The sequence below is a fragment of the Pleurodeles waltl genome, chromosome 1_1, assembly GCF_031143425.1.
Source record: "Pleurodeles waltl isolate 20211129_DDA chromosome 1_1, aPleWal1.hap1.20221129, whole genome shotgun sequence".
Classification (NCBI taxonomy): domain Eukaryota; kingdom Metazoa; phylum Chordata; class Amphibia; order Caudata; family Salamandridae; genus Pleurodeles; species Pleurodeles waltl.
In genome coordinates, this window is record NC_090436.1 from 83,857,294 (window position 1) to 83,874,446 (window position 17,153).

Consider the following 17,153-nt stretch of genomic DNA (forward strand, 5'->3'; position numbering starts at 1 on the left):
CCAAACCGCTCCAGCGACGGACCACAGACTTACCAGTTGCAAGAAAGCTAGGTCAGACCTCTGGAGATCCACAGAACCACCACCATGTGTTGTGGAGTCTTGAAGAGTCGGTGGGGACAGCAGGATCCCCAAGCCAGTTGTCATTATTAAGGGTGCCTGCAGACGCAGGGGAGTGACTCCTTCACTCCAAGCGAGATTCCTTATTGCTTTCTTGAGTGCAAGCAGAGTTGCTGTGACTCTGGAGGATGCATGGCCACGGGGTTGCAGAAGTCTTTGCAAAACTTGGAAACAAAGTTGAAGTAGGAGCCCTCCTACTGGTTAAAGTCTTGCTTTTGGTTCCAGCGGAGAAAAGCAGCATTTCAGGTGTCCAGGTTGCAGAAGTGTCTTGCAGAGGAGACTTGCAGACAAATCTAGGGTCCCACCCTCAGGAGAGACGTTAAGGTACCCAGGAAGGGTTTTGGACACTTACTGTGGAGACCCACCTATCAGAGGGGGCAAGGGACATCCCCCAGCTGGACTAACGAGTCAGATGCACCTATGGATCTCTGCTTATCTTATTACCAAGATAGCATAATCAAGTGGGGAGGGGAGTGCCATGTCGACTTACTCGTTTTGTCCTCACCAGCACTCACAATCTGGCAAGCAGTGTGTCTGTGCTGAGTGAGGGGTCCCCAGGGTGGCATAAGACATGCTGCATCCCTTAGAGACCTTCCTTGGCATCAGGGCCCTTGGTACCAGGGGTACCAGTTACAAGGGACTTACTTGGATGCCAGGGTGTGCCAATTGTGGAAACAAGTCCTCAACACACAACACCAGTGGGGGGGGGAGACTAACAGATTTTTACCAAAACTGGGAGGAAATAACAGACACGTGGATTTTATCCATTATCCAACATGGTTATTGCATAGAATTCCTACAATTTCCACCAAATGTGCCACCAAGAACGCACATGTCCAAACAACACATGGATCTATTACAGCTGGAGGTCCAGGCGTTGTTGCAATAGAACTAGTACCCAATCAGCAGAAAGGAACAGGTGTTTGCTCCCTGTACTTTCTCATACCCAAAAAAGACAAAACTCGAAGACCCATCTTAGATCTCAGAACACTAAATCTTTACATAAAATCAGATCACTTTCACATGGTGACACTTCAAGACGTAATCCCCTTGCTCAAACATAGACTACATGATGACATTAGACCTCAAGGATGCGTATTTCCATATACCCATTCATCCTTCCCACAGAAAATACTTAAGGTTTGTAATCCAAGGTGTACATTACCAATTCAAAGTGTTGCCGTTCGGGATAACAACAGCGCCAAGAGTCTTTACAAAATGCCTTGCCGTAGTAGCAGCCCATATCAGAAGACAGCAAATACATGTGTTCCCGTATCTGGACGATTGGTTAATCAAAACCAATACGCAAGAACGGTGTTCTCAACACACAAAATACGTTATAGAAACCCTTCACAAGCTAGTGTTCTCACTCAACTACCAAAAATCACACCTACAGCCGTGTCAAATACAACAATACTTGGGAGCAACAATCAACACAAAAGAAGGGATTGCCACGCCTAGTCCACAAAGGGTACAGGCATTCCAAAACGTAATACAGGCCATGCACCCAAACCAAAGGTTCCAGGTAAAATTAGTGATGAAACTACTAGGTATGATGTCCTCATGCATAGCCATTGTCCCAAACGCAAGATTACACATGCAGCCCTTACAACAGTGCCTAGCATCACAATGGTCACAAGCACAGGGTCAACTTCAAGATGTAGTGTTGATAGACCACCAAACATACACCTCGCTTCAATGGTGGAATACTATAAATTTAAACCAAGGACGTCCTTTCCAGGACCCAGTGCCTCAATACGTGATCACAACAGATGCTTCCATGGTAGAGTGGGGAGCACACCTCAACCAACACAGCATCCAGGGACAATGGGACACTCAACAGAAACAACTTCATATAAATCACTTAGAACTACTAGCAGTATTTCTAGTGTTGAAAGCATTTCAACCACTAATAACCCACAAACACATTCTTGTCAAAACAGACAACATGACAACAATGTATTATCTGAACAAACAGGGAGGGACACACTCGACACAATTGTCTCTTAGCTCAAAAGATATGGCATTGGGCGATTCACAACCACATTCGCCTATTAGCGCAATTCATACCAGGAATTCAAAATCAGTTAGCCGACAATCTCACTCGGGATCACCAACAGATCCACGAATGGGAAATTCATCCCCAGATACTACAAACTTACTTCCAAAGATGGGGAACACCCCAAATAGACCTATTCGCAATAAAAGAAAACGCAAAATGCCAAAACTTCGTATCCAGGTGCCCACAGCCTCACTCTCAAGGCAATGCGTTATGGATGAGTTGGTCAGGGATATTTGCATACGCTTTTCCCCCTCTCCCACTCCTTCCGTATCTGAGTCAAAACAAACTCAAACTAATATTGATAGCACCAACTTGGGCACGACAACCTTGGTACACAACACTACTAGACCTGTCAGTAGTGCCTCGTATCAAACTGCCAAACAGACAAGATCTGTTAACTCAACACAAACAGATCAGACACCTAAATCCAGCATCGCTCAATCTAGCAATTTGGCTCCTGAAATCTTAGAATTCGGACATCTAGACCTTACACAAGAATGCATGGAGGTCATAAAACAGTCTAGGAAACCAACCACAAGACATTGCTACGCAAATAAGTGGAAAATGTTTGTTTATTACTGCCATAATAATCAAATCCAACCATTACACGCATCTGCAAAAAACATCGTAAGCTACCTACTACACTTACAAAAGTCCAAGTTAGCTTTTTCATCCATTAAAATACATCTGACAGCAATTTCGGCTCATCTGCAAATTACGCATTCAACTTCATTATTCAGAATCCCAGTCATAAAAGCATTTATGGAGGGTCTGAAAAGGATTATCCCACCAAGAACACCACCAGTTCCTTCATGGAACCTCAACATCGTATTAACACGACTCATGGGTCCACCATTTGAACCCATGCACTCGTGTGAGATACAGTACTTAACATGGAAAGTAGCCTTTCTAATAGCTATCACATCTGTCCGAAGAGTAAGTGAAATACAAGCCTTTATCATACAAGAACCCTTTATACAGATACACAAACATAAAGTAGTTCTACGCACAAATCCTAAATTCTTACCTAAAGTCATATCACTGTTCCACTTAAACAGTGGAACTCCCAGTGTTCTTTTCAGAACCCGATTCTGTAGCTGAGAGCATTACATACACTAGACATCAAAAGGGCACTAATGTCCTACATTGATAGAACCAAACAAATTCGCAAAACAAAACAATTGTTTGTTGCTTTCCAAAAACCTCATACAGGGAATCCAATATTAAAACAAGGCATTGCCAGATGGATAGTTAAATGTATTCAAACCTGTTATATAAAAGCAAAAAGAAAACTGCCTATTACATCAAAGGCACACTCCACTAGAAAGAAGGGTGCCACCATGGCCTTTCTAGGAAACATACCATTGACTGAAATCTGTAAGGCAGCCACATGGTCTACGCCTCTTACATTTACCAAGCATTACTGCGTGGATGTGTTAACAACACAGCAAGCCACAGTAGGACAAGCAGTATTAAGGACATTATTTCAAACAACTTCAACTCCTACAGGCTAAACCACCGCTTTTGGGGAGATAACTGCTTACTAGTCTATGCACAGCATGTGTATCTGCAGCTACACATGCCATCAAACGGAAAATGTCACTTACCCAGTGTACATCTGTTTGTGGCATGAGATGCTGCAGATTCACATGCTCCCTCCCACCTCCCCGGGAACCTGTAGCCGTTTTAAGTTGACAAAAAATTAAACTTGTAAATTTGTAAATATCACTTTTAGTCACATTATGTACATACATACTCCATTGCATGGGCACTATTACTATATACACAACTCCAACCTCACCCTCTGCGGGGAAAACAATCTAAGATGGAGTCGACGCCCATGCGCAATGGAGCCGAAAAGGAAGGAGTCCCTCGATCTCGTGACTCAGACTTCTTCGAAGAAAAACAACTTGTAACACTCCGAGCCCAACACTAGATGGCGGGATGTGCACAGCATGTGTATCTGCAGCTACACATGCCATCGAACATATATATATATATATATTTATATATATATATATATATATTCCTTCTACGCTTGAAATGTTCATAGGTCATTGCATAGTTTGTACATGTTTGATATGCTTATGAGTCTGTTTTTATTTTATCTATCACAATAGGTAAATATTACGTAACTATTTATATACAAGCGTTTCACTATAGAAAAATTGAGGAAAGAACTTAGCAAAGTACACAAATAAATCCACTTCAAATACTGCAGCTCTTGAAAGTTTTTATTTAATACAACTCCATTTCAATGTATTCTATTCCTTAAACACATTCCCTTACTATGTAATCATCTATCTATATACTTACTACTTTTAGTCTTGCTGTGTGAGAGGAAAAAAAACTTGATCTCTTGAAAGTTTCTCTCAGCATCACTCTATACCTCTGTCAGTCTATCCTCTATTTCTATCCTCTGACTCATCCCAAACCCATTCTACTACTGTGATCTCCAAATAACACTCCTAGACTCTTCCTTCCTCTACCTCTCCTGCCTCACCGAAAAACTCTGTTTACTACTATAATCTCCCAAACAACTCTACTACATTCTTTCTCATTTAGCTCTCCTTTGACTCATCCCAAACCTCATCTTACTGTGATCTCCCTAATCCCTTCCTCTGCAGGCTCCTCGAACCTCCACCGCGCCTTTACCCATCTTACTACTATGATCTCCCAGTTAACACTTCTGGATTCTTCCCTCCTCTATCCCTCCATTATTCTATTCGATCCAACTAACACTCACATGTCCTGCTCAAATTAGTTCGTACCTCCTATAATACTGTACTCCTGTTTCCCCGTACTAATCCACCACTAATCCTTTTGGGTTCCGGATTTGCGTGGTGCTTTCTGAAAAGCTCTGACGCCTCTTCAGGGGTTGTAAGCAATAGATAAATATAATTGTGCCTACATCCTCTATCGCTCCAGTTCTTCATGGGTTTCTGTCCCATTGGTTGGCTAGAACCTCTATTGAATTTGTGACAACTAGAATTTGCGACAACTTGAATAATTATTGCCCATATGTTTCCAGAGAGGTCACATATTGAGGTTGTATTAACTGGATGTAGGAATGTCCTTTTTTGGCATGGTTACCCCCACTTTTTGCCTGTTGGCAGTGTGGCCAGTGTTTTCACTGGGATCCTGCTAACCAGGACCTCAGTGATTATGCTCACTCTTCTTAATTTGGTTTCCTCTGTACCCTTTACACCTCACAATTGGCATACTGTTGTGTCCCTGTGTAGGAAGTTGGCTCTGTATGTGCTCTTTCAAAGTAAGGAATAGCATGCACAGAGTCCAAGGGTTCCCCTTAGAGGTAAAATAGTGGTAAAAATAGATAATACTAATGCTCTATTTTGTGGTAGTGTGGTCGAGCAGTAGGCTTATCCAAGGAGTAGTGTTAAGCATTTGTTGTACATACACATAGACAATAAATGAGGTACACACACTCAGAGACAAATCCAGCCAATAGGTTTTGTTATAGAAAAATATCTTTTCTTAGTTTATTTTAAGAACCACAGGTTCAAATTTAACATGTAATATTTTGTTTGAAAGGTATTGCAGGTAAGTACATTAGGAACTTTGAATCATTTCAATTGCATGTATACTTTTCAAGTTATTCACAAATAGCTATTTCAAAAGTGGACACTTAGTGCAATTTTCACAGTTCCTCGGGGAGGTAAGTTTTTGTTAGTTTTACCAGGTAAGTAAGACACTTACAGGGTTCAGTTCTTGGTCCAAGGTAGCCCACCGTTGGGGGTTCAGAGCAACCCCAAAGTTACCACACCAGCAGCTCAGGGCCGGTCAGGTGCAGAGTTCAAAGTGGTGCCCAAAACGCATAGGCTTCAATGGAGAGAAGGGGGTGCCCCGGTTCCGGTCTGCTTGCAGGTAAGTACCCGCGTCTTCGGAGGGCAGACCAGGGGGGTTTTGTAGGGCACCGGGGGGGACACAAGCCCACACAGAAATTTCACCCTCAGCGGCGCGGGGGCGGCCGGGTGCAGTGTTAGAACAAGCGTCGGGTTCGCAATGTAAGTCAATGAGAGATCAAGGGATCTCTTCAGCGCTGCAGGCAGGCAAGGGGGGGCTTCCTCGGGGAAACCTCCACTTGGGCAAGGGAGAGGGACTCCTGGGGGTCACTTCTGCAGTGAAAGTCCGGTCCTTCAGGTCCTGGGGGCTGCGGGTGCAGGGTCTTTTCCAGGCGTCGGGACTTAGGTTTCAGAGAGTCGCGGTCAGGGGAAGCCTCGGGATTCCCTCTGCAGGCGGCGCTGTGGGGGCTCAGGGGGGACAGGTTTTGGTACTCAGTCGTAGAGTAGTCCGGGGGTCCTCCCTGAGGTGTTGGTTCTCCACCAGCCGAGTCGGGGTCGCCGGGTGCAGTGTTGCAAGTCTCACGCTTCTTGCGGGGAGATTGCAGGGTTCTTTAAAGCTGCTCCTTTGGATAAAGTTGCAGTCTTTTTGGAGCAGGTCCGCTGTCCTCTGGAGTTTCTTGTCGTCGAAGCAGGGCAGTCCTCAGAGGATTCAGAGGTCGCTGGTCCCTTTGGAAGGCGTCGCTGGAGCAGAGTTCTTTGGAAGGCAGGAGACAGGCCGGTGAGTTTCTGGAGCCAAGGCAGTTGTTGTCTTCTGGTCTTCCTCTGCAGGGGTTTTCAGCTAGGCAGTCCTTCTTGTTGTTGCAGGAATCTAAATCTTTAGGTTCAGGGAAGCCCTTAAATACTAAATTTAAGGGCGTGTTTAGGTCTGGGGGGTTAGTAGCCAATGGCAACTAGCCCTGAGGGTGGGTACACCCTCTTTGTGCCTCCTCCCAAGGGGGAGGGGGTCACATTCCTATCCCTATTGGGGGAATCCTCCTTCTACAAGATGGAGGATTTCTAAAAGTCAGAGTCACCTCAGCTCAGGACACCTTAGGGGCTGTCCTGACTGGCCAGTGACTCCTCCTTGTTTTTCTCATTATCTCTCCTGGACTTGCCGCCAAAAGTGGGGGCTGGGTCCAGGAGGCGGGCATCTCCACTAGCTGGAGTGCCCTGGGGCATTGTAACACGAAGCTTGAGCCTTTGAAGCTCACTGCTAGGTGTTACAGTTCCTGCAGGGGGGAGGTGTGAAGCACCTCCACCCAGAGCAGGCTTTGTTTCTGTCCTCAGAGAGCACAAAGGCTCTCACCGCATGAGGTCAGACACTCGTCTCTCAGCAGCAGGCTGGCACAGACCAGTCAGTCCTGCACTGAACAATTGGGTAAAATACAGGGGTTATCTCTAAGATGCCCTCTGTGTGCATTTTTTAATAAATCCAACACTGGCATCAGTGTGGGTTTATTATTCTGAGAAGTTTGATACTAAACTTCCCAGTATTCAGTGTAGCCATTATGGAGCTGTGGAGTTCGTTTTTGACAGACTCCCAGCCCATATACTCTTATGGCTACCCTGTACTTACAATGTCTAAGGTTTTGCTTAGACACTGTAGGGGCATAGTGCTCATGCACATATGCCCTCACCTGTGGTATAGTGCACCCTGCCTTAGGGCTGTAAGGCCTACTAGAGGGGTGACTTACCTATGCCACAGGCAGTGGGAGGTTGGCATGGCACCCTGAGGGGAGTGTCATGTCGACTTAGTCATTTTCTCCCATCAGCACACACAAGCTGGCAAGCAGTGTGTCTGTGCTGAGTGAGGGGTCCCTAGGGTGGCATAAGACATGCTGCAGCCCTTTGAGACCTTCCCTGGCATCAGGGCCCTTGGTACCAGAGGTACCAGTTACAAGGGACTTACCTAGGTGCCAGGGTTGTGCCAATTGTGGAAACAATGGTACATTTTAGGTGAAAGAACACTGGTGCTGGGGCCTGGTTAGCAGGGTCCCAGCACACTTCTCAGTCAAGTCAGCATCCGTATCAGGCAAAAAAGTGGGGGGTAACTGCAACAGGGAGCCATTTCTTTACACCCTGTATGTCCCTAGTATACGGAAATTGGATATTCAGGGCATTGGTACACCAGAGGTCCCCCCCCCCCCCATGGGCTGCAGCGTGTATTATGCCCCCCCAAGGGAGCCCATGCAAACTGTCGGGAGGCCTGCCATTTGCAGCCTGCATGTAAAGGTGCACACACCCTTTCGCTACTTGTCACTACACCAGGTCACTTTAAAGTCACACCCTTATGGTAGGCCCTTCTAGCCCTAGGGGCAGGGTGCAGGTCCCTGTCTGTGGACACCCATGCAAGGTGCCCCTTTGAACTCCAGTTCCAATTCCCTGGACTTCATGAGTGCGGGAAAGCAATTTTAGCTATGTACTGGTCATCTGTCACTACCTATGGTCCAGCTACATAATAGTAACCCTGCACCTATGCATGTTTGGTATCAAACGTGTCTGAATCCTACCCCAGTGCTGATTCCAGTATTGATGGCATGATTTCATGTATTGCTCCTACCAGTCTTCCAAGGTCCACGAGTAGCCCACGCAGAAAAAAGGATTTCCTGAGGGAGAGGGGTGCAACCTCCTTCATTGGAAATGATTGGTGTAACCTCCTCTGCCTTGGAAAAGTGTGTCACAAGGCTAGGAAGAGGTAGCCTCCCCACACCACCAGCTTGCTTTGAAGAGCACATTTGGTGCCCTACTTGCATAATCCGGTCTGCACCAGTCCAAGGACCCCCTGTCCCTGCTCCGGCTTGAAACTACACAAAGGAAAGGAGAGTGGCCACTCCCCTTTCATCACTACCCCTGGGGTGATGCCCAGAGCTCTTCCAGGTGGCCACTTGATTCTGCTGTCTTTGAAACAAAATAAGCCAAGGCCCCTGGGAGCATGTTAGTGGTCAGGTTAGGCAGATGATGTCAGTGACCCCCTTTGATATGTGGTCTCCTTGCAAAGTGACCAGGCCTCTTTTTGGGCTATTTAGGGACTCCCTTGCTGATGGGTCCCCAGATTCGGCATGCAAGACTCCAGCAGGACTCCTGGTTCTGAGGTGTCTTCTGCGTCCTTTCTGCCTTCTGTCCAACTTGGGAGACAGTGAACCTTTGCCTCTTACTCCAGGACAGAATCACTGTGCACCACAGCCGTTGCAGCAACCAAAGCTTGTTGACTCCTTCGAGGGATCTTAAGGCTCCAAGTTTCCCTGCCCTCCAGCACTCTACCTCTGCAAGGACAGTCTCCTCTCTGCTGCTCCAGCGATGTGGGGCTTCTCCAAGGTGATGTCTGGGCTTCACTGTGACTGCTGCCGTGGGTTGCTCGTGGGGGCTCCAATGCCTTCTGTTGGCTCTTCTGTCTTCTTAGTGTCAGCCTGGACTCCCCTCCAAGGGTCGAATCACGAGGACCTTGCTGGTCCTCTTCAGCTCTGCAAATCTTCAGCTCCTATTTGCATTTGCTTGCGTTTGTTGGTGGTCCTCCTGACCACTGACCCATCTGCAATTCGGCCACCGTTGAGGGAGAGCTCCTAGATGACTTCAGGGACTCTTCTGCAGCTCCTGGACTTCGTAGCTAGACTTCATACACAACCGTTGACCCGGATCTTCACCCACAGAAGGGTGGGCATTGCCTACTGCCCTGCCTTGACACACTTGCATGGACTGGATTCTGTCCCCTTCTCTTGCAGGTCCCCTTTATCTGGAATCCACCGTTGGATTCCACCAGTCTGGTCCTGTTTTTGCATTGTTCCAATTCCAAGTCCCCATGTTAGCCTGTGGGATGACTAGGTAACTTACTTCTGCTCTCCTGGTCGCTGGGGGGGGGGGTCTTCTAGATACTCACCTCTGGGGGTTCCATGCTTTACTAGTCCTTGGCTAACTACTCCATATCCTCGCATTTCACTATTTTAGTGTCTCCACCCCGAGCTATTTCTAATGTTTTTATGCTAATTCCCATTACTTACCTGTGCTTATTTTGCTTGTACTTACCACCAGAGGGGTGATTGCCTGTAGTATTCTAGTTCAGTGCTAATATAATAAAGTACCTTTATTTTTGCAACACGATTTGGTTCCTTTCATATGTGATAAGTTACTGTGTGACTACTGTGATAATGCAAGTGCTTCACACGCCTTCTAGGTAACTTTTGGCTGCTCACCACAGCTACCACTAGAGCCCTGGCTTCCTAGACACTGCCTGGACCTGGTATAAGGTGCCAATGCCGTAGGTGCCTGCCACACACTAGGTCAGCCTCCTACACTGGACGAGTGACTACTTGCACCACTGCAACTGGTACATTTTGAAAGTTTGCTAGTTTTCCAAAACATTTATTTGTCATTGTTTTGTCCCTAAACTGGTCTCGGGGCTTCCTTGACTTGAATTGTGACTCAGATGATAAATAGTACAGAGCCTTCTGGCCACCTGAACAAAGCATGGAATGCTAAAGATTTCCAAGGGAGGTAATTCAATTTTCTTTGGGTGGTGGGGTCAGAACCTTAGTGTGTCCATAAAATCTAAAACTTGCTCCAAGAGCCTTATCTTCCTGCTTTGTACATGGTCTCCTACAGAAATCCGAAACAGTAGTTTCAGTTTTATCATATCTAGCTCTGTGATACTCCCTACTCAGATTCCCTCCTGCTCCTCTCCGCTGCCCCCCAAACTCTGCCAAAACTTAAACTGGCACTACTTTTCACGTGACTTTGCCCTCTTTTCCGTTTCCCCATCTCCCTTGAAACTTTCTTTCCTTCACTTTTCTCAATTTTACACGCTCAGTTTTGGCCCATTTGTATTAATGAGTGTTGCAATTTGTTTTTTTATTTCCTATACATTGTTTTTCAAATGGATATAGAGCATGTTAGTCTATTGACAGCCCACCTCTATTTTGTACGTTATGCAGTGACTCCTCCACTGTGTACAAATCGTAACTGTTTGATAATGTAAACCTCTTATTACACGCTCTAGTTTTTTTGTTGAGCCGCACCTTAATGCCCCATGGTCTTGATTGATGCTAAGCAGAAACTATATTGAGTAAATATAATACATAAATGTGTTAATGTATGTGATACCTGGTTTACATTTGGTGTCTAAACACTTTTTTTACCTTCTCCCAATTATTGCAGACTTTAAATCCCAACCTGAACCATCACCTGTATTGAGCCAACTGACTCAAAGACAGCAACACCAGGTACAACAAGTTCCTGTTCCTCCTCCTGGACTGGAATCTTTTTCGTCGCAGTTGAAACTTGGAGAACCGTCACCAGTAGATAGCTCAACGGCAATTAGCAAGATATTGCAGCTTCCAAGCATGTCTCTGGATAACCAAGCAATGTCTGTCCAGCAAACGCAACAGCAGAAACAGATGAAACCTCAGAAGCGAAGGATTGCTCCTGCTTCAAAGGTGAGTACTCTAGTAAGCAGCTAGTATTTTCAGATTCAGTGTAGGAAATTTGACTTTGTAGATCTTTAGCATGTACAGTTTGAAGCTGATAAGTCTATTTAATGTTTTTCGTGCACATGGCTGAGTGTTACATTTTGAAAGAACTTGGTGGTTAGTGAAAATAAATACGATCAGTGTACAGGTATTTAAAGTTATTTTTTTGTGGGCTTAAGAATTATCTTTTGTATTAACGTATGCAGAAATTTGAAGTCCTAATGATATTGTCTTTATTGGAGCTACATTGTGCATGTATACAATTTTACTTGCAGCACATAAATAGAACTGCTGGCACATTAGATCTTCCCAGACCTAAATGGGCCATCTGTAAAAGAAATTAAATGTAGAGTTCATCCTGACCCCAGTGAATTAGTTACAGGAAAAGGACGTTTAGTCAAAAATGTCAATTTGTAATAAACTTGAAAGGAGAAAGTGACTAAAGAAGAAGGTAAGCATGGATATATTGGGCAAAAGGATTGTAGCCTCTGTCCTGCGAAGTGTGCAACGTTTGTAGAGAGGACTACCACTCTTACAGCGGATCACAAATCAGCATATGTATGAGCCCTTTGTTATTAGTAACACTCTACAATATTACCATAAAGCATTAGCAAACAAAATGTAACTGAATTGGCACATTCTGATGGATACTTCTAAATACAGAATCCCTCAGCTTGTGAATGTTCCCCAGGCGTCAGGCTGGTCCTTGAACCTGCTCTGGTGCCAATTTCTGTTCTGGTGCCCTCTCCCGAGGCAGTTCACTTCACATTGACAGAAATGGTGGAAGGTAATTTGCATCCCATTGTGCTATCATACTCTGAGCACAATTATCCTTGATGGCTATCACACCTGGCTCTGACTGGCATGCAGTCAGCTGACAATCCTCCAGATTACAACACTTTGCCATTACTATGTGATACAACCCCACTTGAGTCAGTCTTTTTGGCACTAACTTGAACAGTTTTAAAGAGGGGGATGATTGTTATTCAATATGATGGTGAAATCTGGTATCAATAACTTGGGTGCTCCATATTCCTCAGGATAGTCGTGAGGTTGACTGGTTAGGTCCAGCAATGGGCTCCAGTGTGGCACTTTGGGCGCCAGCCCTGGATGAAGTCTATGGGTTTATCCTCGGATGTTTGACAGCCCTTACGTTTTTGGGAACACCCACTGAAACCAGAACAGTCACCCAAGCCCTCGTAAACAAACTGGACTATGGCAATGCCCTCTACGCAGGAACCACGGCCAAACTCTGCCTCATCCTGGACATCCATCTCAGACCACCTGAGAGACGCACTGGCTCCCAGTCAACAAGAGAATCACCTTCAAACTCCTCACCCACTCTCACGAACCACTGCACAACACCGGACCAGAATACCTCAGCAGACGGCTCTCCTTCTGCACCCTGACCCGGCATCTCCGCTCTGCTGACCTTGCCCTCTCAACCGTCCCATGCGTCCGCAGAACTACAATCGGGGGTAGATCATTCACACCTTGCCGCCAAAACGTGGAACACTTTTCCTACCCACTTGCACCAGACCAAAGACCTCCTTACCTTCACGAAACTTCTCAAGACCTGGCTGTTCGAGCAGTAGCAGCACTACCACTACCACCACCACCACCTCCCTCACCAGCACCTTGAGACCATCACAGGTGAGTATTGCGCTTTAAAAATTCCTAATTGATTGAATAGTTTATGGGGTGTAATGTCACAGCATGCTCTTTGGACAGGTCTTTTCCCACCAGTCAATTATGCCAACATGTTCACCCTGTGTGTGGCTATGCTTGGGTTTTCATACTCAACAACTCAAGACCCTCCATCAGTGCAAGCAGGCCTTTCAGCCCTTTTGTGGCCGATGACGTAGTTATCAGAGATCACACGAACAGCAGGGTCAGCTTGCAGCCGTGCCCCTTTCGCCCCTCCTGCGTCAGCAGCTGCAAAACCACTTTGGTGTGGCCTTGTTGGCGCACAGCCACCATATCAGAGATATAATCAAATATTCCCTCCTGGGGTATTAGACCATCACATCATACAAGTGAGTTCTCCAAATTGTACATTAGAACTAGGCCATAGCATTTCTCTCTACCCTGTTGTGCCTTCAGGATGGCTGACTGAGGATTCTGTCTGCCTTAAACAGGAAGTGCAGCCTTTTTGGCCAAGAGAACCATAGAGAGGGGAACATAGAGATGTTTTTATCTTTGGAAGCAGATTCTACTTACTTGTGCTGGAGTAAAATGTAGGCATTTGTCCTAACTTAGATCTTCATTTTCTCAGGGCCTTCGTCTGGAACAACAAAATTCAAGATGCTCAAGCTAGATCAGGTCAAGTCTGACTTCGGTTCTGGAGACTGCACGGTGGTGGTGAACCTGCAGGACTCCGATTTCCATATCCCCATCTTGCAGGACTACCTGCAGTTCACAGTGGGCCAAGAGCATTTTCATTTTGCAGTGCACATTTTTGGCCTTACCATTTCTGTAGGAAAATGGCTCCCTGTTGCAGTTACCCCCCACTTTTTGCCTGATATTGATGCTGACTTGAGTGACAAGTGTGCTGGGACCCTGCTAACCAGGCCCAAGCACCAGTGTTCTTCCACTTAAAATGTACCATTGTTTCCACAATTGGCACACCCCTGGCACACAGATAAGTCCCTTGTAAAAGGGACCAGTGGTACCAAGGGCCCTGTGACCAGGGAAGGTCCCTAAGGGATGCAGCATGTGTTGTGCCACCCTAAGGGACCCCTCACCTAACACATGCACACTGCCATTGCAGATTGTGTGTGTTGATGGGGAAAACAAGGCAAAGTCGACATGGCACCCCCTTGGTGTTCACAAAAGTGATGGTGGTGGTCACAGGAAACCTTCGGGAATACCCATCTTTTTCTACGTATAGGATTGGCTTCTGAAGGTGGGCTCGAACAGGCAGTCATCAACCAGCTCCAGACAGTGGCAAACTGCCTTAACTCATTACCAACACACCACAATCCTTAGAAGACACTCCCATCCATCTGAACTATTCTGGATACAGTACAGTTTTGTGCATTTCACCCAGAAGTGGGGAGTGCAAGAGATTCAGCCTATGATCTGATGTTTCAGCCTCTGTCCTGGATCTCAGTGCTGATGGCATTGTTGGCCTCCTGCATTCTACTGGCTGAACATACGAGTTGGCACACTCAATGGGACCTCCAGTTTGAGGGCACAGCATCAGGGGATACTGCTGGATTGTATCAAGATTTTGAAACTGAATGCTGAAGAACAGCAGTGATTCCTATTGAGCTGGAAATAGGTCACTGGCTGGCCTCTTTCTTTACCCTACCAAGAGTAGACAGTGGTCACGGATGCATCACTACTAGAATGGGCAGGCTATTTGGGAGGGGTAGGAAGGAGAAGCATAGACTCCACTGAATTGGAGTTAATGGTAAATAGCTTGACGTTGAAGGCCTGCCTGCCCACCATAAGAGGAAGGCTTGTGTAGGTGGTCATGGACAGATCCACCATCGTGTGGTACTGCAAGTTGGGTGAGGTCCTGTGCCAGAAAAGTGCTGTGTCTGGAAGTGGATGGGCTGACAAGATATCTCTTTGGGGGTAAACCACTTGGCTGGATCTTTAAATGCCAGAGTGGACAAACATGGCGGCTGTTCCTTGTAAGCTGGCTTTTTAATGTATTAGCCACAGTATGTTTTTTCTGTATGAAGGCTGTTGAGATTCGCCTGCTGCGAGTTATTCTGTCATCTGTTGGTTGGTGTCTGTGTTGGGACTGCAGGTGTATTTAAAAGTTAGATTTTCTGTGGGCGTCTGGAATACGCAGGAACGTTGACTCACCTGAGCATTTGCCTCGAGAGTACTATGCCCCTGTATGTGACCTTCATTTCAAATTGTTTTTTCCTGCTGAGTGGTGAGCTAACCATACGAATCATTGACTTTGAAAGATTATGATCAAATTAAACCATCCTCATTATGGTGGCAGGCAGGATCAAGGGTTCATGATGTGCAAGTTTTTTTGAGGACTTTTGACCAAGTCAGCAAATGTGGAATTGGGGGTTTATACCAGGTGTCTTTGATACTTATTTGTGCTTTGCAAAGTAGTATTTTCAAAATTTGTCCAGGATGTTTGCTGAAATGATCAATTCCTTGTGTGCATGCTATGTCTGCTCTGAGGTCACAACTCAAAATAATTTTTCTATATAAAAACCTTTTGGCCTGGAGTTGTCATTGAGTGTGTGTTTTCACTTATTGCTTATGTGTGTACAACAAATGCTTAACACTACTGTAAGGAAATGCCTCCTTGGCATGGTTGCCCCCTGACTTTTTGCCTTTGCTGATGCTATGTTTACAATTGAAAGTGTGCTGAGGCCTGCTAACCAGGCCCCAGCACCAGTGTTCTTTCCCTAACCTGTACTTTTGTATCCACAATTGGCAGACCCTGGCATCCAGATAAGTCCCTTGTAACTGGTACTTCTAGTACCAAGGGCCCTGATGCCAAGGAAGGTCTCTAAGGGCTGCAGCATGTCTTATGCCACCCTGGAGACCTCTCACTCAGCACAGACACACTGCTTGCCAGCTTGTGTGTGCTAGTGAGGACAAAACGAGTAAGTCGACATGGCACTCCCCTCAGGGTGCCATGCCAGCCTCTCACTGCCTATGCAGTATAGGTAAGACACCCCTCTAGCAGGCCTTACAGCCCTAAGGCAGGGTGCACTATACCATAGGTGAGGGTACCAGTGCATGAGCATGGTACCCCTACAGTGTCTAAGCAAAACCTTAGACATTGTAAGTGCAGGGTAGCCATAAGAGTATATGGTCTGGGAGTTTGTCAAACACGAACTCCACAGCACCATAATGGCTACACTGAAAACTGGGAAGTTTGGTATCAAACTTCTCAGCACAATAAATGCACACTGATGCCAGTGTACATTTTATTGTAAAATACACCACAGAGGGCACCTTAGAGGTGCCCCCTGAAACTTAACCGACTGTCTGTGTAGGCTGACTAGTTCCAGCAGCCTGCCACACTAGAGACATGTTGCTGGCCCCATGGGGAGAGTGCCTTTGTCACTCTGAGGCCAGTAACAAAGCCTGCACTGGGTGGGGATGCTAACACCTCCCCCAGGCAGGAGCTGTGACACCTGGCGGTGAGCCTCAAAGGCTCACCCCTTTGTCACAGCCCAGCAGGGCACTCCAGCTTAGTGGAGTTGCCCGCCCCCTCCGGCCACGGCCCCCACTTTTGGCGGCAAGGCTGGAGGGAACAAAGAAAGCAACAAGGAGGAGTCACTGGCCAGTCAGGACAGCCCCTAAGGTGTCCTGAGCTGAGGTGACTCTGACTTTTAGAAATCCTCCATCTTGCAGATGGAGGATTCCCCCAATAGGGTTAGGATTGTGTCCCCCTCCCCTTGGGAGGAGGCACAAAGAGGGTGTACCCACCCTCAGGGCTAGTAGCCATTGGCTACTAACCCCCCAGACCTAAACACGCCCTTAAATTTAGTATTTAAGGGCTACCCTGAACCCTAGAAAATTAGATTCCTGCAACAACAAGAAGAAGGACTGCCTAGCTGAAAACCCCTGCAGAGGAAGACCAGAAGACAACAACTGCCTTGGCTCCAGAAACTCACCGGCCTGTCTCCTGCCTTCCGAAGAACTCTGCTCCAGCGACGCCTTCCAAAGGGACCAGCGACCTCT

The 17,153-nt window shown here is 46.4% G+C and overlaps 1 protein-coding gene across 6 annotated transcripts in view; it reads left to right on the forward strand.

Annotated features, from left to right (window-relative positions):
- UBAP2 (ubiquitin associated protein 2) overlaps positions 1-17,153 on the forward strand; it is a 1,102,091-nt gene that overhangs the window by 523,637 nt on the left and 561,301 nt on the right. For all 6 annotated transcript variants that reach the window (XM_069217098.1, XM_069217184.1, XM_069216796.1 and 3 more), the window contains exon 13: positions 11,170-11,447. In XM_069217098.1, the coding sequence (XP_069073199.1) occupies positions 11,170-11,447 (278 nt within the window). The remainder of the gene's footprint in view (positions 1-11,169; positions 11,448-17,153) is intronic.